Below are 26,959 nucleotides of genomic sequence, written 5' to 3' on the forward strand. Positions count from 1 at the left end.
AGTACGCCCCTGATACTAAATATTGTTTGTTTACTTATACTACTTCGAAGAAGACAGCTCCAAATGTTGCCAATAACAAGTGAACAGATATTCTTTGTGAATATGTAAGTTCATACTGGATTTTTTCAAAAATATGTTTGCATTAAGTTTTTAATGCATTTGCACATATTTAGAATGGCCGCTCCAATAATGCCATGCATACAATGCAACTATGTTGAAAAATTAGATATGGACATATATAATTTAAATATCTATGAATATATTACTACTTATAACAAAATATGTTAATAGATATGTTTTTATCGACTTTAAGACTTCTCAGATCATAACAGTTGATTACATAACAGGAGCAATACAAACCTGGAAGAGGGCACCATCACTCCAATCTCCAAACCAGTTGAGAACGCAACGGTTGAAAAGAGCAGGGGAAGTCGCTGCGCGGTCTTTCAGGCCCTCCGACGATGGATTCATTGTAAACACTACGTGTAAATTACGCATCACTTGACCGGTGAACCTGATTATACATTACACAATTATTATGATTGTCTTCATTTTATAACAATTAAATTTATAGTGATGAATCTTATTTCATTTTACCATTTATACAGTTCATCGTTGGAATCCAACATCAAGCCTTCTCTTTGAGCACCTTCCTTGCATTGAGTCATCAAAGCGGCAAACTCATCGCCCTCGAATAAACCAGGCACCTAGTATAATACATAAATGTGAAATTTCATATAGAAAATAATTAAGAAATTATTGTTGTAAAACTATTTTCACATTAAAAACTTTACAGTGGTAATTAGGTTATTTTAAGTGTTAATTACATGAATGTAATGTGTGTCCCGAAACGAACAATAAGTATTAAACGATACTTACTATGAAACTAATGTAGTGTTATTTGTGACAGTTAAATAGTATAGTATGTTATATATACAGTATGTTACCTCTCCGTTGGCGAGCAGGGTGTTCATGCGCTCGAGGAAGCCGCTGTCGAGTACGTTGGATTCATCCAGTATGAAGGCGAGCTTCTCGTCACGGCAGCCGGAGCGACGCAGCACTGATCGTAGATCTTCGTCGAAGTCCGCGCCCGTGTACTTGTTGTGCACCTTTACATGTACAGAATCGAGAATTTACACAATCCATATACGTTATTCATTATAACAAAATCAATTATAACATTTTTAGATATAATAAATCAATACATTTTTATTAAACGACATCAATTTGACTATATTTTTTGTCATGATAAAAAATATCATTAACAAACTTTATAAAAAGAGTTAAATTTTTTGTGCGGGGCATTATATACGATAAGACACGCAATATTGGAGAAATTATTATATTTTTACATATAGTAATTTCATTGGATAATAGTGTACTTACGTACACAGTACTTTTATTGCTTTCGAAAATAGAAATTATTATTAATAATTAAACTACTAACCTTAATTTGGAATATGCTCAATCCATTCATCCATGCGACAAATCGACTGAGAGTGGTTTTACCCGCGCCGGAGACACCAATAAGTAGCAAATGCCCCTGCGGCTGTCTAAAGATACGGTCGATACGCAGTACATGGTCTAGCACTTCATCGAAAAGCACTAAGGGCACGTCCAGTTCCTCTTCATAAAACACCTAAGGGATACAACAAATTTATTGTTGTAGTAATATATTAGAAAATAAAAAAGAGGAAAGGTCAACGAAATACAAAAGGTTTTAAAAATGGTCACTGACATAAGTCTATACCCATTTCACAATTAATACGTTTTAATATTATAGACTAACAATATTAAATACTAATTATACTGCGATAACTATAAACTATGTTTAGTTATTAAAAGGTAGTGGATATATTTTTTACCTTCAGTCTAGCTTTGACGTATTCGCGAAGTTGATCTCTTTGTACCGGCACATAATCCTTGCTTAGCCAGTTGCTGTATAGGATCGGCCGCTCTAATGCCTGTTCTCTGTTGATTCCTATACAAAAAATATAAACATATTTAAATAAGAATGTATTAAGTTCTATGTCTTTTTATGATAACAAATGACAGCCGTACAAAAAAAGCACTGCATTAGTGTTTTCTACTATGTTGATATAATTTTACAACACTTTAGGCTCATCTGATAGACAGTAGTAAAAGTGAAACTTGAAATATAAACAATGGTATAATTGTCTTTTAAACTGTATACTTTCTATTGATACTGAATTTTATTTTATATACTATATTTAATTAACATTATTTTTGTGATATCAATGCTATTATAAATATAAAAAATATATAAGACCCAGATACAATTTCTGTTATTCATTTAATTCATTATTATTATTATATATAACTTATACATTAAAGTGCTTTACCTGCTTATATATGGTAATGACCACGAAGCATCAGCATGGTCATTACTATATTCATATTTATTAGTAGTTTTGGAAGTTTAGTTAGTTTACCTGGGAAGAATCGCATGGCTACATTGTCGATATTCTCGTCGGTCCACTGTCGCTCAGAGTCTTCCACCAATCGATCTTGGAAGAGACGTAGTGCTTCGTGTGCCCACAACCGTACCAGGCCTTCAACAGACAAGTTGTCAAGCGGCCTGCAAAAGCAAATATAAATGAGTACCATATTACAAATTGACTTAAATGTACCATATGTGTCCATTAATTTATCTTATATTTACTACAATACTAGTAATATACAAGTGCCTTTGCTTTATTACTAATACTATTACATTACATATAAATACAGAAAACATGTCTCTTTTTTGAGTTGGTTAAAAAGCTACATCAGCCCTGTGTACATATCCACGACTAGTGAACAATTATGACTGCTCATTATAATATTGAATAAGTAGCTGAGATTATTATTCGAACAACAACCAACCCTAAAAATGCTAATGAATATGAAAAATGCAATCAATGTGTACTAGACCTGATAGCCTCGCAAATACCGCGCACCCATCTAGTCATCTCTCTGGGCGAGATAATGTTGCATATCTTGTGTGAACCGTTCTTGCGACGCGAGGTACAGTTTCACCATCGCCTGCGTCAGTGGCTCCGCGTATCCACGCAAAGCTGGCTGCATGCGGAGCATCGCCCGCGTGAATGTACCGTAAATCTGAAAATATTGATATAATTTAATTATTTTTATAATAACATGTTTACTGTTACAAAAGAATATTAGAAAAAGTTTGTGAGTGTAGATAAATGGTCGGATGTTTGTTGCTCTTTCACGCAAAACCTATTGGATTTTAATGAAACTTTACAAGAATATACCCTATATATATACATATAGCTTATAAATTTTGGGTGAAATGGGCACAGCTGTATTTATCTATATTGAACAAGCGGCTTTTTGGAAAAAGATGTGTGTGCAAGGAACGACATAATGTATATGTTACAATGTGTACTACTCTGGGTGTTACTTAGTAGTTAGTATATGTTGGCAGTGGCACTCAATGAGGAAGTAGCCATTATTATTGCTAAAAGTGGCATATAGATGGCGTGATTGGTATCGATGGAATTCTTCATAGTTTTGCAAACGTTTTAAAAAACAAAACTGTGTTTTCAAAAATGTTTAATCAATTTTTAAAAAGTTATATATACATGTTAAAATGAAATAATGCGTTTAGAAAAGTAATTTTCATATATTTACTCATTTTGTTATTTTCCAGTACTTAATTACACTTTAATCAGTGCTAATATGGGGCTCAATGTTTTCAAAATGCTTTCATAGATGGCATTGTTGTCATTTGTATCGGCCTAATTAAATGTCTTTTTTATATTTTCCAATAATAAGCACTAAATATATTATTATTGTAAATTAAACATATAAAAAAAGTTTAAGTAAATTAAAAATAGCCGAACAAGCAAATAATACTATTTCCAATAATACTTATGTATGAAGTGTTGTCATATTAAAAATAAATATATGTATTATCGATTTTTTTTAATAATCGATAACAGGATTTTATTACAGCGCATTATTCGATGATGCTTTTAATGAGTCGTTGTGAACAGTAAATTTTCATTATTTTGTATTATAGCAGTGTTCCGTTTCAAAGAACGGAATATAGTAGTACATTATTAGTGTCGTTGGTTATTTACATTTGTACTGAAAAATCGATTACATAATAATTTAAAATATCGAGTACGAATCGTAGCTGTCTTCGAATACTGGCAACTGGTAAGATTAAAATAGTTTAAAAAAAAGAGAGAAATCGACCCTAACTCGAATACCATAAAGTTGATTTTCCTTTCTCATTAATATCATAGCAGTTTGTTTTTAACTTGCGTATGACTCTGTGGTATGATGTTTAACGTGTATTGTTATTGGACGGTGCATACATTTCAAAAATTATAAAATATTATTTCATCAAAAATTATCTTTTAATGTAGGTACATACATTTCTTTCATACATTTCATACATGTCAAAAATATCTTTTAATGTAGGTACATACATTTATTTCATACATTCAAAAATGAACTTTACATACATGTTTTCATACATTCATACATCAAAAATTATATTTTAATGTACATACATTTCTTTCATACATTTCAAAAATGAACTTTTTATGTAGGTACATACATTTCTTTCATACATCTCATACATTTCAAAAATTATATTTTAATGTAGGTACATACATTTCTTTCATACATTTCATACATGTCAAAAATTATCTTTTAATGTAGGTACATACATTTCTTTCATACATTTCATACATGTCAAAAATTATCTTTTAATGTAGGTACATACATTTCTTTCATACATTTAAAAAATGAACTTTTTATGTAGGTACATACATTGTTTTCATACATCTCATACATTTCATACATTTCAAAAATGAACTTTTTATGTAGGTACATACATTTCTTTCATACATTTCATACATGTCAAAAATTATCTTTTAATGTAGGTCCTTACATTTCATACATTTCAAAAATTTCATACAATACATTTCTTTCATACATTTCAAAAATTAACATACATTTCACACATTTCAAAAATTTCATACAATACGTTTCTTTCATACATTTCAAAAAGTATTTTTTAATGTAGGTACATAACAAAGAAACCCCTTATAGATGGGTAGATAGATATATAGATATATCATATATATATATCTAATATTAGATGAATATATTTTTAATACGAATATTGTTTTATTTTTGTTCATCAACTTTATCCCTCACTAACAATACTAGTAGTAGTACATAACCTGGTTTATACCGCTAAAGATATTGAAAGATATACGAGTAATTCAGAATGTTATCAAGTTCAAAATAAGCACACATTACTTGCTTAGATAACAGAGTAATATTACTAGTAATAAAAACATTTGTAATACCCATATGTATACTACGTATGTATAGTAAGTACTTACGCTGCGGCGCCGTGAGACTCGTCTACTTCATCTACTCATACGCGCTACCGCCGACCGACCAATAGGAGCGCGCCTCTCGTGTTTCCAGAAAGTTCGCGACTAACGGACGATATAGTAGTAAGGCAATGAGTGTCGAAGTGACATCATTATAATATCGTTAAATTTTATAATATATCGCACTAAATAACGTGTTACCCCGTTACACATTTCTAATAATGAAAAACCTAGACCGACCCTGTTCACTTAATCTTACAAGATCTGACTTTAAAAATTACGATATCCTCATATAGCCTTTCATTTCCCCTTTCAATACTTTTTCGCATTAAAAAGTAGCCTTTCTCAGGGTCTACATTATCTGTCTACCAAATTTCAATTAAATCAGTTCAGTAGTTTTGGCGTGAAAGCGAGACAAACAGACAGACTGAGTTACTTTAGCATTTATAATATTTGTAAGAATATCGCTATTAAAAATAGGGGTTGGTGAAAGACGGGTGAAAATTTTGGCGTGTATGTATTTTCAATGTAACATTATAAATAAATAAAAAATTGTCCATAATACAAAAAAATATTTTTTCGGGGTAGGCCACCCCTGTGACTTAGGGGTTTAAAAAATAGATAACAACCCTACCTCAGACCTGGCAAGTATACATATCAAATTTCATCAAAATGTGGGAGAAATATGGCAACTAACACTGTGATACAAAATTTATATATAAGATATAGCGATTTGGATACGTACGAGTATAAAAGTATCAAAATCGGGCTATACGTATAGCGCAGACGCGTTACAACATATCAAAAAAAATAGGCATGGAATGTAAAATAAACCATAACACAATAGGTATATACATTGGCACATAAGCCATATCTGCAGAGTGTCGGCTAACAATATTATACCTACACATTTACATTGAATCTTGAATCGTCCCTAATGAGGTACACGATACAGTTACCTACATATCTATTATATACATATCTTTGCAAAACAGATGTCATGTAGACTGAATTCACTGCCATCTATTTTCATGCTTTGTTACTAAGCACCCACTAGTAATCCGAACTGCTTCAGATCTAGCGACATCTAGCGGCTACGGTGGCGAAATAAAATAGCCCGAAGAATAGCCCGAGTTAGGAAGGAACCATTTTCTTGTATGGGATGGGGTATCTGTATGTAATATTATGTTATCTGTGCTAATACTATTACATTACATATAAATACAGAAAACATGTCTCTTTTTTGAGTTGGTTAAAAAGCTACATCAGCCCTGTGTACATATCCACGACTAGTGAACAATTATGACTGCTCATTATAATATTGAATAAGTAGCTGAGATATAGACAAGGAATTATTTCCTCGAACAACAACCAACCCTAAAAATGCTAATGAATATGAAAAATGCAATCAATGTGTACTAGACCTGATAGCCTCGCAAATACCGCGCACCCATCTAGTCATCTCTCTGGGCGAGTACACGTAATGCGGTTGCATATCTTGTGTGAACCGTTCTTGCGACGCGAGGTACAGTTTCACCATCGCCTGCGTCAGTGGCTCCGCGTATCCACGCAAAGCTGGCTGCATGCGGAGCATCGCCCGCGTGAATGTACCGTAAATCTGAAAATATTGATATAATTTAATTATTTTTATAATAACATGTTTACTGTTACAAAAGAATATTAGAAACGCGGAAGTTTGTGAGTGTAGATAAATGGTCGGATGTTTGTTGCTCTTTCACGCAAAACCTATTGGATTTTAATGAAACTTTACAAGAATATACCCTATATACGTCAGAATAACATATAGCTTATAAATTTTGGGTGAAAGTGTGGGCACAGCTAGTATTTATCTATATTGAACAAGCGGCTTTTTGGAAAAAGATGTGTGTGCAAGGAACGACATAATGTATATGTTACAATGTGTACTACTCTGGGTGTTACTTAGTAGTTAGTATATGTTGGTATTTAGAGACCTGTTCGAGCGACGTCTCCCCGGGATAGTCGACATATATGACAGGCACGTGCCGCAGTAGCCGATGCGACAGCGGCTTGCGGCCCGGGTCCGTGGGCGGGTTGCACGCGCCTACGAATTGAATCCGCTCTAGGTGCACCCACGAGTGATCTGTCCACAAAATAAAATTAAACAAAAATTGAAGGTACTCTATTAAAATCACGCAATAACCAAATGAGAGATTAAATGATGACAATAGTTCGAGATACATAACTCTATATTTGCAAGTGTTATTAAAACATATTATGATAAACTTAATAAACGATGAGTTGCATTTAAATTTACTCACCGCTTGCCCTGTAGAAGCCTTTGTGTTCAAGCAGCTGTCTCAGGAATGAAATAACGCGCTGTGTGCCATACTGATCCATATCCGGCAAGTTGATTTCGTCACAGAATAGCACCAGCCATTTGCCCAGCTACAAATGATGGTTATATTTTGATAGCTATATATTATTAATTACACAAAAACAAGGCGGTAATTGGTTGCACTGACAGTGTTTTGTTTATTGTGTCTAATAAGCGAAAATAAAATATAAATAACTTTGATTTGGCATGTATTACAACTGCATCATTTTGAAAAGAACGTATTAACTAATGTGTAATTAATGTTGTCAGGTATTATGAACCCACAGCACTGCAAGTTTTTTTTCAATTTTTGGGAGATAACTAATGTAAGTTTGTTTCACTTTCTCCAACTAGATTTTAATTGTTTTTATTTAATACCTGTACAGGTGCGAGCACTACTCCATTAGGCGTCTTTCTGTATTCGCAATAATGATCGAACGTTTTAAGTAGCAGCTCGGGAGTGGTGGCAGAGGAGAAGTTCAGGCCGACGACTTCCATATCAGGTAGAGCTCGCAGAGCCGAGAATAGCGTCATTGTTTTACCAGATCCCGGTGGGCCACATAGTACTATACAAAGAAATAGAGATATTGTAGTTCATAGTACATATGAGATTTCATTTATAAGTACTATCATAGTGAAGTAAGGAAATTTTTAGTAATATGCATTTTAGACCAAGTGAGTATTCTCGATGTCAGCTTATTAATTTAATTTTTATTCGGTTCCAATAAGCTAAGGTGTATTAGGAAAGAAATTTACCAAGTGGCTTGTGCTCAGCCAGCCATGTGTAGAGCAAGGCTTCGTGTCGCACAGTGTCCAGCGTGGGCACCACAACATCGGGCGCCGCCACTTTGTGCGTCTCCACCTCTATTTGCGGCACCTTCGCCGACCACGCCACCCACTCGCCGGTTATCGACACCTAACAACATAACATATTCTATTAACAACTTGCACTGCTTGTACTTCTAAAATAAAAAATATATATTGGCGAAACACATGTTGGTCTCATATAAATTGATTACCGTGTGCAGTGTAGTATTAAATTAGTACGTTTCCATTGTGGTGTATATAACAAGAATATATAACATCTTATTTATTCCACATAGAATATACTTATTTGTGTATGGTAATGATACACATTAGGTAGTATTATAAAATATGTACTTTCTATCCCAATATTAAGAAGTAATACCTCAAAATCGATGATATGTTGATTAGGTCCACAGTTAGGCAATGGCATAGTGCTGGCTGATCTTATGAAGTCTCCTAATTCATTACGATCCTGAAATAAAAACATGACTTCTTAGTAAAGTTACAACGAAATTGAAATTTGTTAAGTAGTATAGCAATTCAAAATTTTACCTTTAGTTTAGCGTCACCAGAGAATGACCACAGTAAGGAGTATACAAGCCATTTAGGAACATATGCTTCCAGTTGTTCATTGGTGATAGGGAAGTCAGGATGTTGCCGATTGTATGCAAGAATATTCCTGAAATACATTTAAATAACTTATAATTTAAGTATAGCTTAGTTATATTTTCATATATATTAGGATGGTTATGGTTACGGTTTTTTGACCAGCCGTTTGTATGAATTGTTTGGCGTATCTTTTTGTGACTGCTTTTGTAGCATCATAACGTAAGGTATGTGGATAGGGATGAAAGAGGTAAAAAGGAAGTTAGAAGTGAATTTTTAATAGGAGCTATGTGAATAAAATATGAGGGATGATGAACACAGCGTTTGTGTAGGAGATATTGTTAGTAGCTGTTTGTTCATTTCTAATAGTGATGTATCTATGTTTATACTAGTGATGCGTCACAAAAATAGCACAGGATCGTTATCTTTTGACCAGTATTAAATTAATGTATTTTCGAATTTGACCGTACTTACTAATGTAAAGTTACGTTTATAGTATTACCTGACACCACGATTAAGCATGGAATGCAGCGACGAGAGTGCACGATGCCGCGTGAAGTCCATAATATGGTCGAGAGTTGCGGCATGCTCCAGGCACTTCACCACTAATCCGTCGCTGAAGAACAGCGGTTGGAGGATTATGGCTACGTCGCGTTGGGTCTAAATGTCATAATATAAAGCTATGTTATACAATAATTTCCGATTTCTGTTATACCTCAATTTGGTGTCAAGTAAGATTCTGATAAAATTGCAATGTCATTTACTTCAAATCAAACAAGATGATAAGGAACCAATAGTATAATGGAGCCTTATTGTAATGATAACACACGGGTTTTTTATAAAGTTTTTTTGCTTTTTTTAAGAAAATTATAAAACTATTACTGTATACGATTTTACTAAATCAGGTCCCGTTAAAATTTTAACACTATGAAAATAAGGACACATGGATACAAAATTTAGTACTTCACCTGTAATGCAGGGGAGAGAATGTTCTCAGTTGCATTTTGATCACCACCTGCAGTCGGGGCGGCCATTACGATACTGAAGGAATCCTCCTCTCCATCTTCTAGAGGAATGTTCTTTAGCCTAAGAAATGAAACAAAAATATTACGTTAAGAAAATTGAGAAATGACTTATTACTTAATCCTTACTTCCTTACTAATATTATAAATGCGAAAGTAACTCTGTCTGTCTGTCTCGCTTTCACGCCAAAACTACTGAACCGATTTAAATGAAATTTGGTACACAGATAGTCTATACCCTGAGAAAGGACATAGGCTACTTTTGAATGCGATGGAAGGCTTATAAGGGGTTGAAAGAGTTATGTATGGAAGTGTCGTCATTTTTGGAGATGAAGCGATGAAACTTTTTCATTTGGCTTTTATTGGGTTAGGTCTTTAAATATTTTTTTCATTTCTTAGTCAAGGTCACTATTTTACGACGCGGACGAAGTCGCGGGTACAGCTAGTACATAATATTGTATGCAAACAGTGGAAATTACACCATTTGTAAATAAAGTATAAGAAACTTAAGGACATGTAACTGACACAGTTAATTATTAATTTCAAATACCTTTAATGATTAGTATCAGTACTATACTCGTATTTACCTCATCAGATAGTTTTCAAAGATCATTTCTGTAGTTAACACATCCTGCGAGAACCACACCATTCCGCAACGCGATACTGTTGCCAAAGTGGCATATTTTAGATCTTGCACCTAAAGCAAAAACGAAAAGTTATTAAGAAGTGAATATAATATAAATATTATAAACTTTGTGATTCTATAAAGTAAGAGATGAAAACTACTATAAACATTAAAAATAATACAACTACCCTTTGTAATATAACAGCAATATCTATATATTTTTAATACCCCATTATTCATAGTTTATTTTAATATTAATAAAGTTTTCATTGCAACTAAAGTATTTTGAAATGGACACATATCATCGTAACTATTCATAGTCCTTATATTCTATATAGTCTATGAAAAGCTATTTACCTCAAACATAACCCGCACGTTGGGTGGAAGCGAAAGCCGCTCGCCGTTGGGCAGCGTGAGCAGCTTGTTATCATCGAGCACCGAATTCAAATTCTCCACCCACTCTGGATCCACATCGCCATCAAAGATAATCCATTGACGTTTGTTGATCTCACCGCGAACGTTGTCGATTATTTTCCTATTTGATATATCATGATTGTTATAAATTGGTGGAAACATAATATATTGAACTTAGATTTTAGTTTATACTTTGAAATTTTTGTTAGCTGTATATTTTTTTTTTATGAAGTGGAATAACAAACAAGCTAATGTTCCACCCATGGCAGTCGCCTCCTATATACATGAACAGCACCACGATTATCATCGTGACATCAATGATATAATTTAAGCGTTCCTATTCACGAGGACTAATATATCATACCTCCGCATTCTTTTATTTCACTATCATATTTCATTTAAAGTTGCTTAGAGGCAAGTGACCAATAGTGAGATAAAAGTAATCTATGCAGACTTATTAGCAATATATTTAATTTTAAAAGACACATATAAAAGTTAAATTGTATTTTGTACGAATATTTAATTTCAGTGAAAGTCAGTGTACATGAAGTACCTTTTCTACAGTTTTCTTAATATCTGACTTCTTACTAGTCTTATTATTACCTGAGTATATGTGTGAATAGACCATCAGTCCATTCACGAGTATTAGGATCGAGGACACCGTATAATGTCTCCTTTGACATAGCCTTCGGGTCAATCACATGTGCCACCCCTTCAACTCCTTCAAATCTGGAAAAGTTTAACTGGTTATTCCTGCATCATTTCATTCCATTTATTATTTAAATAGTAACAGTGATTAATAAAATAATGATTAAAGTGTAATTGTATTCCTTGCCAAATTCTTATAATATAGGATGTTAAATTATGGACTCGTTATGGGACTTAATACTGACATATTAACATTTTGTATCACAACCCGTAGATACATAGGTTTGCCATGCATACAGAAAATATACATTCGTAATATTTTGGGCAACTAATTGCTTTATAAAATTTTGAGACATGCTTTCAAAATTTGTCGTCACTCCAAATATTAAGAAAAAACTAACGACAAAGTTAGTAATATTTTTACTGTAACTATTAATATCATACCTTTCTAGAGCTTTAAGCAGCACACGCCAGGCAGTAGATTTGCCACTTCCAGACGGACCCACCATCATCAGGCCGTGATTCAATTTGCATATCTGGTATAACTGGAGCACCTATATATAAATACTTATAAATATGGCAGCATTAGCTGTTAAAAATAATAATTTTGTGCCATTTGCTTGCATAATCAATTTAAGGAGCTTTGCAGTGAAAGCGTGCCTCTTTGTTTTCAAGTTGTCACACTAATAGAATGTAATAAAATATGTCTAAATATATCTAATAAAATATGTCTTATAACGACGCTTACTAGAAATAAAACTATAAAAAACTGTACATTAAGAAGCAAAATTGACAAGTGTCATTATTATTATTACTTTGATTTGTCTGAATTAGATACTAAATAAGGGATGAATTATTGGAGATATATCTAGCATTAAAAATACCTTTACCAAAGTATATACATAAAATATCCCACGCCTTAAAGATTTGTACAGAATGTGAAGTTATTTTACAGTAGCTATACACATAACATCAGCAAAGTAACAAATAAGAAATTGACAAGAAAATCTAATATAATGATAACTCTGAAATGGTGACAAAGTGGAAAATTAACATAATGTGGAGGAAGCTGGAGTTCACAATTATTATAATATAGACGAAATAACTGATAAAACACCCAAGCAATATACAGTACTGTTAACAAATCATCGTTTATTTTGTTTAATAGATCAATGTATGGAATGATTGAATCTAAACCTGAAGAACAATAAATTATACAGTCCATAATATTTATAGGAAAATTTTGGCGGAAATTATACAGCTGAAAACTATAACAATAAAAAATGTAATTTAATAGATTGAAATTAGTTTGTGTGTGTATAGTGTTAGTTTATTTTAATTATATCATTTTATTTCAACAGTCACTTTTTATTAATAAATCTACAAAATAGTTTTGAGGTACATTATGTTATTAGCTGAAAGTACGCTTTTCCAAATAGGTGCTATCATTTTGATTCTTAATATATTCATTTGTAGCTTTCATATTTCAAATCAGTGAATAAACACTACTTCTTTCGGGTTTCATTTTAATAAAGAATCACTTTTAGTAGGTGCTCTAAAACAATTCTTTCTAGTTGCTTATATTTTGATAAAAGAAAAAACCATTCAATAATTTAACGGATCTTTCTTTATGGAATGGTTTCTTTGCTTAGAATTGGTGTTATACCTATTACAAAAATAGCGCCAATAGAGAAATTATTCCACATAAAAGAGTATATAATCTAGTTGTGAAGTAGCACAGAGAACACAGAGCGATGAGGCCACAGAGCCGGCGACCTGCACTCACCTTGTCGATCCAGGTACTGTATTGCGCGCGCGTTGCAGCGCCCAGCCTCTACGTGCCGTTAGCGGGTTAGCATGAAACGTATGTATTCACGTACTACCGTATGTTATCGGTTCTCGTTTGTATTGGGATTGTGATTTATAACTTGTAAACTACAAGTATAATAAGAAAAGTACCAATGATTGAGTTTTTTTAATTTAAATTTATATTATTGGAAAAATTACGAGTAAATCACAATCACATTACAAGATCATAATGATAAAGCAAATAATATGTTAAACTGTTATGATCACGTCATATTGTATGATATTAGTATGTATAATAAAATACTTAAATGTTCTCAATTTATAAAAATAATAATGTTAATTTTATTTTATTATTTCAATTATTTATACAAAAAGTACCTTCACCTTTTGTTAGGAATGAATTTATTATATGATAATTGAATGATAATCTCAAAAACAATGTGCTATAAACTCGTGTATTGGACACAGTGCTTTTATGAAAAGATCATCGATGAGGTGATTTACTCAGATAGACACCTAGAATACTTTAATGCTTTTAGTTTGAATGATTACATAATACTTAAAATAAAATAAATACACTAACACGTATCTATTAATATACACACTACTTAGTGACATACCTTTTCCATCCATGTAGAGCCTTGTTCGTCGCCTTCACCACATACAAGAAATTCTTCAGCGCAAACAGCACGAATTTCATTCTTAAGGCCTACAACACAAAGATAAAAATTACTGCTGAAGCATTCAAAACTCTTGTTTTATGTATTGTAAACAGTACAATATCATTTTAGTTAAAAGCCTAGTTTCGAATACATACTATTTTGTAATACCAATTGTATTTACATGTATAAATAAATAAGCTTCACAGTAAGCTTATTTATTTGTACCTGATAAACATCTAGACCATCGAGGCCGTATTAAAATTTTTAATCGAAATTATTTTATAGTCGCTATTCTATTATAGAGTAATATTTACAAACATACCAGTCATCTCAGCTCGTGTGTATCCAACATTAGGGAACACGTCGTTGAGTAATGAGAACAGCAGCGGTATATCCTCAGCTACCAGCTTGGGTACCATAGTTTCGCACACCGATTGTATCAGGATGTCTTGTTCAGGCAGGGACTCAGCTATAGACGCTTCGTCTGGTACTTCGTTGCCGCGTTCAATTAGGTTCTCCTATATAAAAAAAAAACAAGTTTTTGAAATACAATACTGAAGGAAAATTCAATAAGACCTTTACTATCTGTCATTATTGTAATACGAGTTACATAATTCATTAGATTATGGTAAAATATATTCTACTGATATACTCTCTAGTTTTGTAAATGCTAGGGATAGTAAATAAGTAATTAAGGACTGCCTCTAAATAAAAAAAAAAAGTGTTAGTATTTACAAATCATTTAAAAGGTCTTTATAATTAGCAGCTAAAGATCAGATCAGATGTTAAATACTATAAAGTTTAAACTTCTCCGACAGAAAGTAAGAGTTTGTAGAAGCACTTTTTTATCGCTTGTATAATGACAAGTACTTTAACCTGAAATTGATATTACTGTCATGACGACATATCTTATTATGAGTCTATTATATTACGTAATGGTTCAATCAAATAGTTTAAATTTAATAGAAATTACCTTAATTTTTTGTATGCGATCTCTTTTGACGTTTCCGGCGGAGACGAGCACAGATTTTAGAGCGCGCAGGCCAAAGTCGTAATGAGACTGGTTCGACAGTTGTTCGTCGCATAGTCTATAACAAAAAGTAATTTATTATAATAATTCAAAGATTAATAAAAACTAAACAGTAATTGCTGTAGTATGAATGTACTCACTTGAAGAATGGTACTATCTTGCAGGCCAATTTTTCAGCAGTTCTGAATCCTTGGCTGAAGAGCATCACTTCAGCAATGAGCTGCCGGTCTGGAGTAGTCATGGCTAAACTTCGAAACAACTTTTTCAAGTTGTCTGGTAAGTTGGAGCGGCCAGCATAACCAGGGTTCATTGTTATGAAGATTGCCATATCTTGGCTCACGCGTACTTGTTTGCCAACGAGTTCTACTGTGATGGATTTACCTGCAATATTTCGTTACAGTTTATCTATAATTTAGGAACACATAAGAAAAAGTTATTGATACATTACAACTGTGCCCGGCTTCGGAGGTAAATATATATATATGTAAGTATACATCAAAATGCATGTCCATAGATATACCATAGATAGAATGATTAGGATGAATAGATGAATAAAACGTACATTTCGGTTTTTTTACAATGAAATAATACAAGAATACGTGAGCAGAAAATTTATGAAAAAGCTGTATTCAGAATTCTATTAAATTTAATTCATAAAATAATATTCTTCCTAGTTTAGGAATAAAAATATTTTATGAATTATACGATTTTAGTTACAGTGCAGAGTTCTTGTTTCTATTTATCTCAATGGGTATTAGATGTGTTTTAGAATATGCTTCAGACTAGATATTCTGTTCTTGAGGAAATATAATTTAATAGATGTAAGTAATGTTATTTACTTGTGTTATCGCCTTCCTGGTGGCTCTTGAGTGCCTCTTGAATTGTCTGGACTTGTTGGGACACGGCCGATAACATTCTCTCTTCTAGACGATTGAACTCGTCGAAACAACCCCATGCACCCACCTATATTTAATATAATCTACATGTAAATATGTATAAAATTCAGTGCCTACATAAAAGTTTATAATTTTCTTAATAGCATTAAGACTTTTAAATTATTGCCAGTCTATGCACGGGAATTGCGTAAATGTGTTGTCATTGCAAATATCGTAACTGTATACTTATAAAATATTGGTTATTTAAATAGTTATATTTTGATATTATTTTGAAAATAGTATCCTATAAAGAGAATTTGATATTTAAGTAAATGATTTAAAAATTTGAGAATAATATTAACATGGTAATATACATAACATGAGAAAAAAATTAATTAAAATGGTACTCACCTGACAAAGACCGACAAATATACGACCCATAGCCTGGAAATCGAATGTTTCATCACAGTTGAAGACTAGCACGAAGCGGCCGAGCTGATTACCAAGAGCCTTCACCGATTCGGTCTTACCCGTACCAGCAGGACCTAATGGCAGGTTTCAAAATTTAATTATTTTGTTAGAACTAATATATTACTATAACATAATGGAGAACAAATTCTATGAAAGTACACTTATAAATTGGAACTTCTATCACTTATTAAAGAACTTAAAGTAAATTCCATTCTAAAATAAATTAAACGAAAAATTTAAGGGAAAAACAGTTATTCTGTATATTATTGAGAAATGTTATATTATTTTGTATTTAGAATATTTTACTAAATGAATATATTAACAATATTAAAGTAACAATTCACAGACTGGAGTAGATATAGGCTGTTGATTTTATTTCAAATGTTTGTTGGAATAACAATCACAAACAAAACGTAGAAAGGAAATTTCATACCAAATGGAGATCCTCCAAGCCTAGCTTCTAAAGCTTGGGTCATAGTAAGGTAGCAGCGGTCAGTGAGAGGGGTCTGTACGAGCCGATCTTGTACGCCCAAATATTCGAAGCCATACAGGAATTTAGCATTTGCCATGTGAATAGTCAGCTGTTGCAGTACCTGTCCATTATGAAATTCTTATTAGACTGCTGATGGGATTGTAAAGAGAGATCAGAGTTACTAAGACATCACATGAGTTTTAGGGTAATGCAGTTGCTGTAGTTTTATAAAAAAAATGAAGTAGATGATACAAAAGTAATACAAAAAACAAATTAATACAAAAGTAGCAATTGTTAATTTTAGACTAGCCTAATTAGACTAATATAATAAATAAGGTGTAATATATAGAAAAATAACACTTATATTATTATCAGTTTCGACAAAAAGAGGTAAACAATAACATTAAAAAGAATTTATTTTAACAAGATGTATGCATGGTCAAGGTCATGGTCTGACTTACCTCATTGTTTCTGGGATCAAAGTAGAAGCGCATTTCGCAGAGCCATTCAAAGGAGCGTGGACTATTCACGTCGGATGCGATCAGTCGACGTGTCACTGTACGCTTATGGACGAACTCGTTTATCTAGATTGAAATAATTTTATTGAGATGTATAGTTAGTCAGTGACAGAATGAAAAAGGTAGTGTGATTGATAGTAAGTCTCTAATTGATAGTATAAAGTCTGATTAGAAAAATTGCGGGCATTTGCTTTTCTTATTTTATTTGCCATATCAGCTTCGTTAAAGATTCACCTGGTTATATCATATTTGTTTTATAGATGTTATCAATATACATACTCCGATATTGGAGATTACTGTTAAAGATCTAGTCATAACATAATACAAACCAAGTGTTCAAGTTTCCTTCTCCTCAGGGGCGGCTGTTCTTGTAGTACGGAATCAGCTAAGATATTCAACATGTTCTCTACATGAGCCAGAACTCGCTTCAAGCCGTCTCCGCCGCCACTTGCAAGTGCGGCTTCTACGTCTTCTGACCACAGAATTTGAGCAGCCAGTACCACAATCTGGGCCTATTTATTTATAAGGTTTACTTTAGTTAATTTTACTCAATGTTTAATAATAAAATTATGAAATAATTTTTACTCCTTTGATTACTATAAAAATTAATTTCATAATACTTACTTGATATTTGTCACACCAATCTATAAACTTCTGCGGGTCTACATTCCCGTCTTTGAACTGTTTTACGTCTCCAACGGCATCTTTAAGCCGGCACGCAAGAGTCATGCGCATTTCGCGTTCCACCATAGACAACCACGAGTTGATCTTTGGATTCTCTATAGTGGACACAGGGGACAAGAAATACACCTGGAAAAAATAGTATAGAAAATGATACATTTATACTATTGAGATATAAATAGTAATAGTAGTTTAATATTACTTGGGCAGATATCATCATATCCATATTTTTATTACTAAGTGACAATACGTAGCGGAGCAGCTACTTGACAGATATTAGGGATTTCTAATTGGCAATTTATGTGTATTATCGATACAATATTTACTGCCCTCAAAAGTATTCTTCGACGTCATCCTATATGTATAATTTACTGTTTTTGTCTATAGGGGCGGGTAATAATAAATCAGGTGGAATAACAGATTGTTCACTTTAAACATTATAAAATTGAGACGAACATTAAAAAGTCGATAATATAATATAATATAGCATTAAAAAGTAAAACATCATCCTATTAGTAGATACTTATAGGATGGTTGTTTTAACTTACTTCTTCGCCCTCGCGGGACGCAATGCCGTTAATAACTGTGTTGTCTTCGTTCAATATGATAGCGGCAACGCCTGCAAACATTTTTTTGAAATGTTTCTGTAGGCGCGCAATGTTCTTGCTGTTACCGATGATTTCCAGCAGATCTTCGTCTCCCACGAAATAAAACCTGTAGTCATATTTATAGTATAAGTACCAAATCAGCTAGATTATTTTGCAAGTATTAATAGACGTTTTATTTATAATGACATTTAGTTAAAACAATGCAAAATATATTATTATAAAGATTTAAGATTTTAGAAACATGAGGAAATCAAAGACTTTATTAAATGTCCATGTTGTAGCAAATGAAACAATTGACATTTCGAATTCACACATTTCTGATTCTCGGCGGTAAGACGCCCCTGCCATGTTGAATATGTGATTCAACATGGCAGGGGCAGTCTTACCGCCGGGAATCGCCTATCCGATCTTAATTTCGTTATCACATTTTTCAAATAAAGAATAAGAGAAAGAAAGAAGAATATTATAAAAAAAAGTAGCACAGAGATAATAAGAATCTGTGTATATTTATTACTCAGCAGGGTACACTTATATAAAGTCAGATGATAAATTTCTTTGTAGTAGTTTAGTACATACCTTGGAAAACTGCTTCTTTCCCGCTCGAGATATTCACCGAGAGCCTTTTGTATTTTGCCGAGTAAATCAGCAAGTCGTTCCAGAGATCGTTGTACTCCCGGAATGTTTAGCACGTCCATTACCATCGGCGACTTGCTCACCTTCTTCATAAGGCCCAAGAATTCAGAGCTAAAAAAAATAATCAATCCATAATTCTAACATTTATAATCAGAGATATAATAAAAGGTAATGATGAAGTAGGAGAAAGAAGTGCGACAATACACTTAGTCCTTTTACCATGTCTGTTATCAAGTTCAGGATATCGATTACCTATTATATACATTCAGAACTTTAATCAGAATAATAGTTCCTGCTTCATTGTTTGATCCAATAAAATAATTATGCAATAATAGTGGTATGCAATGGCTATAATTTTCAAAGCCAAATGAAGGATGTTATTGCAATATATAATTTTACTTTAGCATTCAATTATAAACTTATTTATCTTATATAAATAATTGGAAATGACATTACCTGATGCTTTGGAAGCGGCTAGTCTCAACAGGCAATAGAGTTTTTATATCAGCTGAACCGCTGAAGATACCTTCCAAGTAGACCCATCGGCGCTGCACATCGATCCATACATCGAACAGCGCATTGATGCGGTTCAGTTTCTCTTCCCAGGTTAATGCTTCTTCTTCAAATACCTACACATTAAATTTAAATCGTATTAAAGTGGTTATTGACTATGTCCTACGATGACACAGAGCTTATTCTAACTAACTGTGGTTGAAGATTCTATTTAAAAGTAAAACACACACATACACTTGATTTTTTTCCTGCCCTTTATTGCTAATGAATAGAAAAGAGATAAATTATTATATTCATTACGAAATACGAAATTATTTGTAAGGGTATAAGAAAGAGACATAGCTAATTAGAATGAAGAGTAAATTGAATACAATACCTTATAATATGGCGAGAGTTTCATTGCAGCGACGCTGTTGATGTGCTCCTTGACTTTGTTAAAGAGATCATCCCAGCCACGAATGATTTTGCATTTGTTCTGGTAGTTGATGAGGTCCAATTCATAGCTCTGCCATGATTCGCGCACCTATAATAATTGTTGTTAGTATCAGTACCAATGAATTGTTCGATTATCTATCTATTCGTTTATTACAATTTGTATTGAATACATGAATAATGTTTTTCCGTACACCCCTCTGCGACCGTCAACATAATATAGAGTTTTCTATATTGAATAATATTAATTATGTTCAAAAATTTTCAAATACAAAATATGTGCAAAAAGTGGTGATATATACAGTTAAATCCTTCAAGATAAATGTGTTACTATTTAAATTTAGTGAGTGCTTATATGACAATTTAAGATCAGTAAGTTCTATTGAGACAGTATATGTGAAGAGGCCAGAGAGATCGTTGTTATGTGACGCTCGTTGTACCCCTCATTAAATACGATTATTGAGAACCAAGATGTTATGGCACCATTCTCTATGATTTCACTCTTTAAATTTAATGTACCTGTTTCAAGAATTCTTCAAGAGCCATTTCTCCCTGCGCAACAGAGACCACGTCTTTGACGGTGTGCTCGTTGTGGAGCAAGTCAGCATCCCACACTTGGCCAAGGGTCAGCTCAGACAGTGACCACTCCACCTTGAGAGCGCGGCATAGTTGTCTCCAGTGGCGCTCCTTCAGTGCGTCTGACTTCAGTTCCACTATCAGCATGTTCACCTGGTCACAGTAGAAGAAAATTTGCAGACTATATGTGATAGGATATAGATGTAACAGTGGGCACATTTAATGTGTTCATACTGAAGCTCGTGATTACTTCTACTAGATAGTGTGAAAAAAGGTTGTTTTCTTGATGAGCTGTGTTCGCGATAGTAACGGTATCCTATTCTAATATTATAACTTAGTAACTATAACTGTAACATTTATATAAATTGATATAATGATTATATAGCAATATATATGTATTTTACCTTTGTGTAAGACTGCAGCAATTTCCGTACATACTCATAGCTATCGTACATCCGGAGTCGAGCTGGTAGATCTTTAAGTTCAGTCAACATAGCTTCCAGTTGTTGCCTGAGCTTCCTTGGCTGTACGGAGAGCCACGGCTTCTCTCGAATATCATCAATTTGGGTCCATATTTTACTAAGCGAGGACCAAACACCACGTAAGTCTTGCAATTCCTCTAAAGCAACGGTCATACGCTCATTGTTTACTGAGCTACCTGTGACAACAAATATTAGACTTAAAGATTGTAATGAAATTCAAAAGTTTACAAATTTTGTGAACATGAATAATGTTTATATGTATAAGATTCTTCATGCAAGAATTTATGACAGTGAATGTTTAAATTGTGAATAAATATCAGTTAGAAAGTTATAAAGAAAAATTGAGAACATTGAATACATAACAAAAATTAAATATTTCAATATTACCTGTATCATGTAGTTCTAGGGCTTCCTTAGCCTTTGCTACGTTGTCCCTCTCGTCTTTTAGTCTCGTGTACCTGGTTTCCATTGCTTGGAGCCTAGACAGAGCGTCCTCTGGTCTTGTCGAGCCATCGGTAGGCTTGCTGCGCTCCCATTCAGTGAGGAACTCCAAGGTACGCGCTTCGACCGCCTTGTCTTCGGCTACGATCTTTTGTTGGAGGGATGCAACCTAAAAAAATTCAAATTATAATAAATAAAGGATATTATTGAAAAGTGTTCATTGATCATAGGACTGTACTATTTTGGCTGAAGCAATAAACTTCGTTGGTACCAAGCAGTATACTTATTTGAACAAAGTACACACTATTTTTACTATATTGTTTATTTGATAAACACTATAGTAAAAATGTACGATAAAGGATAAGAGACAAACAGAGAGTAATAAAATTTTAGTGGTGCAAGAATAAGTCCTTAAGCAGTATTTAATTTTGATTATAGATATGTAGTTTATAATTATAAATTATTGCAAAGATAACATTTTTTAACTTTTGTTAACAATATTTTAGTAATTTTAAGATACACTACAGAAAAAGACTTAAAGTCTAGATATATTTCATAACTCACCTGGGTCTGAATTGAGGAATCCTTACGGCGCATAATTTCATTGAAAGCGCTCCATTCACCCTCAATGTTATCTACATGAAGCCATTGTGTTGGGAACTGGAATCTGTAACAATATTGAACATATTAGACTTCTGAATCGATTTCGTGGCAAAAATATTCTAGAAATGATGGGATAAGAATATTAAAAGAGGCATGAATTCAGTCAATCGAGAATTTACTTTACCTTTGTCTTTCCAAGATACGTTGAGCCTCTCTATATATGTCGACTTGCTTCTCCCATGCCAGAACTTCTCTCTTTAGCTGCTGTACGTAAGTGATTAGAGAAACGGCGTCACTGGTCGATGCCGCTTCTGTGGTCATAATTAACAAGATATTAAGTTTCGTCTTTTTATATAAATCCTGTATGTGAAACTTATTATGGAGGGTAATGACACATTATCATTACGTTAACATATAATTTCAACTTTGTTATGAAACAAGTATTGTAATTTATGACATAATATGAATAATAACGATTTATAACAAATAAAACAATTTTTATATAAATTTCATACACAACAACAATATACCTTGTATACGACATAAGATTCTTACGTAGATGAATGATGGACAAGGAAAAGTATATTTACCAATAGTCTGCTGCTCAAGCTGGTTGCGTGACTTAGCCAGTTGCGAGTGGAAGGTGACCATTTCGCCGCCAAGCAGAGCGCCGAATTTGCCAAGCACCTCTTTGTGCCAAGCGTCATATTTGAGTGCGACTTTGCTCTGAACGCGCGCGAAATCGATGACCACTGGTCCATATTCTCTACGCGTGTCCGACGTGTCGAACGTTGTACGCGACTTCCTGATAACATATTGCATACTTATTATGCTCTATTCATGGAAAAGACCTGACAGGTTACAAAAATATCTACATATCGCCAGGGAATAGGCACAGTACAGAACAGTATACCGGAATAAAAATAATATGAATATCACTAACTTGATATCATTCAGACACTTTATCCACAAAGTGATGTCTTCTCCGAGACGACCATACAAGCTTTCTGGTTGAAGATCCCACAGAGCTTGGTAACTATAATGGATAAAAGAAAGATTAAATTTATTTGCGAAACCATTAAATAAAGAAGAACATATACAATTCTATGTAGAATGTACATACCGTAGCCACTCATCGACATACTCGCGAACTTGCGATATCTTTTGTTCGATGGCGTCGTATGCATTTTCGAGTGGTGACGAACCTCCAGGAAGTTTAGTCAGAAGATTTCTGTATGTAGCCGTTTGGGCGCGAGCGACACCCACCTGATATCTATAATTAATACAAAAACGTTTATAACCTACTCCCAATGGAGGATTACAGTTACCCTATAACTATGCAACAACTAGATCATAGATTGTTTTTCGTAAAATAATGAATAACAATGTACAAAGTATCAATTCCATAAACATATTAAACACATTATAAATAAAATATTTATGTAGTACCAAGATTATTATATCAATAAGAAAGTTAATATACCTGGTGCTTTGAAGACGATGTTGGCTAGTGACAACTGCTTGCCACGCAAACATCTGTCGCATGAGTTGGAAACGCGCCTCCTCAAGTGATGGGAACAGGTACATTTGCTGGTTGGTTATACGCACCTCGTGCACTACACGAGCAATCTGTTGGGACAAATTATAAGTAATAATTACAACATACTAATGTTAACCACAATTGTTAAATTGAATGAGAATAATATATGAATTGAGAGGTTTATTGAAAATCTACACTTGTTCCAATAACATCCATACATTATATGATGAATACATGACACTTCTTAAAGCTCTAGTCTCCTCCTATAGATGGTACACAATCTATCTGATTATGATAATTCAGATTACTCCCTACATAATTCCTTCTATTATCACTGTGTAACTAAATAACCTATCACCATTTCTACTAAAAATATATTCTATTGGTCAGTAATGAATAAAGTTATTATTATTATTAATCAGTTAATTATAAATAAAATTATTCGGTACCTGAGGTTCACCGCCTGGCTTGTGAGTGGGTTCAGCTGGCGAGTATGTATCCATTGACAGATCCATTTCGTTACTCTTGCCTAACAAGGCGGCAGTCCAGGCTTCTACACCGGCTTGTAGACGAGCAGCAAGGCTTTTTTCAACCTACATGCATGTAAAGAAGATTAAACACCAAGATGGTAATCTAATGGGAATAGAATTATTTTAGAAGTTTATCCACCACACTCAGATTAGTTTAATGACAAGTTAAGGCACTCTAGTTGCATAGATATATAAGACGGTCTCGGTGTTTTAGCGGTGTAGAACATCACCTTATTTCCGACCTACTTTACTTACCGGTTCAATTCCTCGCACGACTCAGACATGAGTATGATTGTTACTATTGGCTTGGGTGTTTACTATGTATATAATGTATGAATTAAAAAAAAAATGTATGTATCTATTATATCATTGTGTAATTGCCATAATACAAGTTCTGTTTAGCTTGGGGCTAGATGGCACTGTGAGCTTGATTGCATCAGATATTCGAATTATTTCTTTAAAATGTTTTTAAATTACTTAATATATTACACAAAACACTAAACTAACCTCTTCATCGAGGCGTTGGACCCAGAGGTGCAGGTTGCTATACTGGCGCAGTGACAAATCATCGATGGCGCGCTGCAGGCGGCTCAGTATGTCTGCCAGGCTCTGAGCAGAGTACGGGCACGTTTCCAGAGACCGCGCGTCTACTGAGATCTGCTCTTCTACTGCCAGGAGATCCTCCACCTAACAAATCAATTAAACACTTAAAAACGAATATGTTCAATTGATTTTGTACACTTCTATGTATAATTGTGTCAACAAAATATCATTCATATATCTAATGTCCAATAATAAGACCTTTAAAAGAAGTATACCTTTTCTTGGAAGAGTAGCACAACCTCGCTGAGTCTTTGTACATAAGGGTCCAGCTTGTAGGATTCCCAGACAAGCGCCATGCCCTCAGACACCTGGTTCAGTACGTCGCGCCGAAGACCAGCAACTAATGGGATGATCGAAGCCTTATCGCGAATCTGGAAGGTACATATAACTTAATTATAACATCATTAATTTAAGAGAAATTACACAAATACATTTATGTAAGGAAGCATAGTAACTATAACATGACAAAGCGCGACCCACGAATGTAAAAATTGGGGAGAATGTACATACAGTTGTGTTTTAACATAAGTTTAAAAATTAAGCTAATTTAAAATTTACATTTACAATTCTCATATAATACTTTCTAGTGTAATACTGGAGAAAGAAGAAGCAAAATAAATATTGTTTTCGTGCATTCTAGATATCATAATTAATATATTACATAACATAATCACTCCATTAAAATTATGAAGTTGTCAATATATTTGGAAATGATAATCAAAGCAAATTATACATACGGCCAAAAATTTTAAGCAAGTGTACAACATACTATATTTGCAAATAAAAAATGCAATTGGTGTCTATAGTACTTGGTAAATACAATTTGATATTAAATAGAGCATAAGTATTTCATAGCCTTTGTATGATAATTTTAATATACTTTTATAGATGATTAAAAAGGTCTAAGTTATAATTCAGTAATTTCTCAGGACATCGTATAACAACAGATTTTTAGATTAAATATTGTTATGTACTACAATTATTTGTTAAAGTACTTTTTACAAATACTCTATTCTGAATATGGTTTTTACAGTTCGTTTTTGTAAAGGAAATACTTTTTATTCCGTTAAATGAACTTCAATTGGTTTAAACGTCACTTGGTTTATTAACCAACTGAATACAATACATAAATAAAAACATTTTGCGATTGAAATAATAAGCTAAAGCATGTATGGGAATCATGCAGCATATAGTTGATCTACCTTTGTATGATTCCTATTATTTAGCTGCATAAATAAAAATGCATGTGTTAGTGATCTCACACAAAGAACTTTTGTCTGTTTATATTGATAGTAACAAATTATTGTTAAAATATGTGAAGTTTCTTTCATGTGCCAACTCATTATAGTGTAAAGTGGTGCTTGAACACTGTGAGTAAATAATGTTTGTTAATTAATAAATGATTGAACTAAAGTTTATAATACATACCTTCTCTAAAGTTCGCTCGTAAGTGCGTACACTTTCAATGAGCGAGATGGCGAATGGGTAGAGTTGGTTGGCCTGATGAGCTTTATTTACTATAGCCAGTGGCACCCTAAAATAAATAACATTATTATTTCACATATTGTATAATGAGGTAAACATGTTTATAAGTTATAATTAACATGCGCCATAAGAA

The 26,959-nt window shown here is 33.2% G+C and overlaps 1 protein-coding gene across 1 annotated transcript in view; it reads right to left on the bottom strand.

The window, feature by feature from the left end:
* Window positions 1–26,959, bottom strand: part of LOC131843268 (dynein heavy chain, cytoplasmic) — a 52,523-nt gene that overhangs the window by 17,763 nt on the left and 7,801 nt on the right. The window contains exons 17-63 of the mRNA XM_059191900.1: window positions 26,770–26,875; window positions 25,557–25,712; window positions 25,246–25,425; window positions 24,658–24,801; window positions 24,152–24,297; window positions 23,792–23,941; window positions 23,612–23,704; window positions 23,259–23,473; window positions 22,853–22,979; window positions 22,630–22,732; window positions 22,012–22,234; window positions 21,547–21,800; window positions 21,086–21,295; window positions 20,511–20,657; window positions 20,078–20,250; window positions 19,565–19,732; window positions 18,929–19,094; window positions 18,324–18,509; window positions 18,029–18,211; window positions 17,643–17,765; window positions 17,143–17,302; window positions 16,650–16,783; window positions 16,203–16,326; window positions 15,504–15,744; window positions 15,307–15,421; window positions 14,656–14,851; window positions 14,292–14,380; window positions 13,649–13,696; window positions 12,307–12,416; window positions 11,818–11,943; window positions 11,158–11,335; window positions 10,763–10,872; window positions 10,122–10,239; window positions 9,656–9,813; window positions 9,100–9,226; window positions 8,930–9,019; window positions 8,497–8,656; window positions 8,119–8,306; window positions 7,685–7,811; window positions 7,358–7,506; window positions 6,809–7,002; window positions 2,454–2,599; window positions 1,866–1,981; window positions 1,448–1,639; window positions 948–1,109; window positions 598–707; window positions 361–514 (exon numbers count right to left, since the gene is read on the bottom strand). Of these exons, the coding sequence (XP_059047883.1) occupies window positions 361–514; window positions 598–707; window positions 948–1,109; window positions 1,448–1,639; window positions 1,866–1,981; window positions 2,454–2,599; window positions 6,809–7,002; window positions 7,358–7,506; window positions 7,685–7,811; window positions 8,119–8,306; window positions 8,497–8,656; window positions 8,930–9,019; window positions 9,100–9,226; window positions 9,656–9,813; window positions 10,122–10,239; window positions 10,763–10,872; window positions 11,158–11,335; window positions 11,818–11,943; window positions 12,307–12,416; window positions 13,649–13,696; window positions 14,292–14,380; window positions 14,656–14,851; window positions 15,307–15,421; window positions 15,504–15,744; window positions 16,203–16,326; window positions 16,650–16,783; window positions 17,143–17,302; window positions 17,643–17,765; window positions 18,029–18,211; window positions 18,324–18,509; window positions 18,929–19,094; window positions 19,565–19,732; window positions 20,078–20,250; window positions 20,511–20,657; window positions 21,086–21,295; window positions 21,547–21,800; window positions 22,012–22,234; window positions 22,630–22,732; window positions 22,853–22,979; window positions 23,259–23,473; window positions 23,612–23,704; window positions 23,792–23,941; window positions 24,152–24,297; window positions 24,658–24,801; window positions 25,246–25,425; window positions 25,557–25,712; window positions 26,770–26,875 (7,075 nt within the window). The remainder of the gene's footprint in view (window positions 1–360; window positions 515–597; window positions 708–947; window positions 1,110–1,447; window positions 1,640–1,865; window positions 1,982–2,453; window positions 2,600–6,808; window positions 7,003–7,357; window positions 7,507–7,684; window positions 7,812–8,118; window positions 8,307–8,496; window positions 8,657–8,929; window positions 9,020–9,099; window positions 9,227–9,655; window positions 9,814–10,121; window positions 10,240–10,762; window positions 10,873–11,157; window positions 11,336–11,817; window positions 11,944–12,306; window positions 12,417–13,648; window positions 13,697–14,291; window positions 14,381–14,655; window positions 14,852–15,306; window positions 15,422–15,503; window positions 15,745–16,202; window positions 16,327–16,649; window positions 16,784–17,142; window positions 17,303–17,642; window positions 17,766–18,028; window positions 18,212–18,323; window positions 18,510–18,928; window positions 19,095–19,564; window positions 19,733–20,077; window positions 20,251–20,510; window positions 20,658–21,085; window positions 21,296–21,546; window positions 21,801–22,011; window positions 22,235–22,629; window positions 22,733–22,852; window positions 22,980–23,258; window positions 23,474–23,611; window positions 23,705–23,791; window positions 23,942–24,151; window positions 24,298–24,657; window positions 24,802–25,245; window positions 25,426–25,556; window positions 25,713–26,769; window positions 26,876–26,959) is intronic.

This window comes from Achroia grisella, unplaced genomic scaffold, assembly GCF_030625045.1.
Source record: "Achroia grisella isolate CSIRO2021 unplaced genomic scaffold, CSIRO_AGI_Agris_v1 utg2946, whole genome shotgun sequence".
In the NCBI taxonomy this organism is placed as follows: domain Eukaryota; kingdom Metazoa; phylum Arthropoda; class Insecta; order Lepidoptera; family Pyralidae; genus Achroia; species Achroia grisella.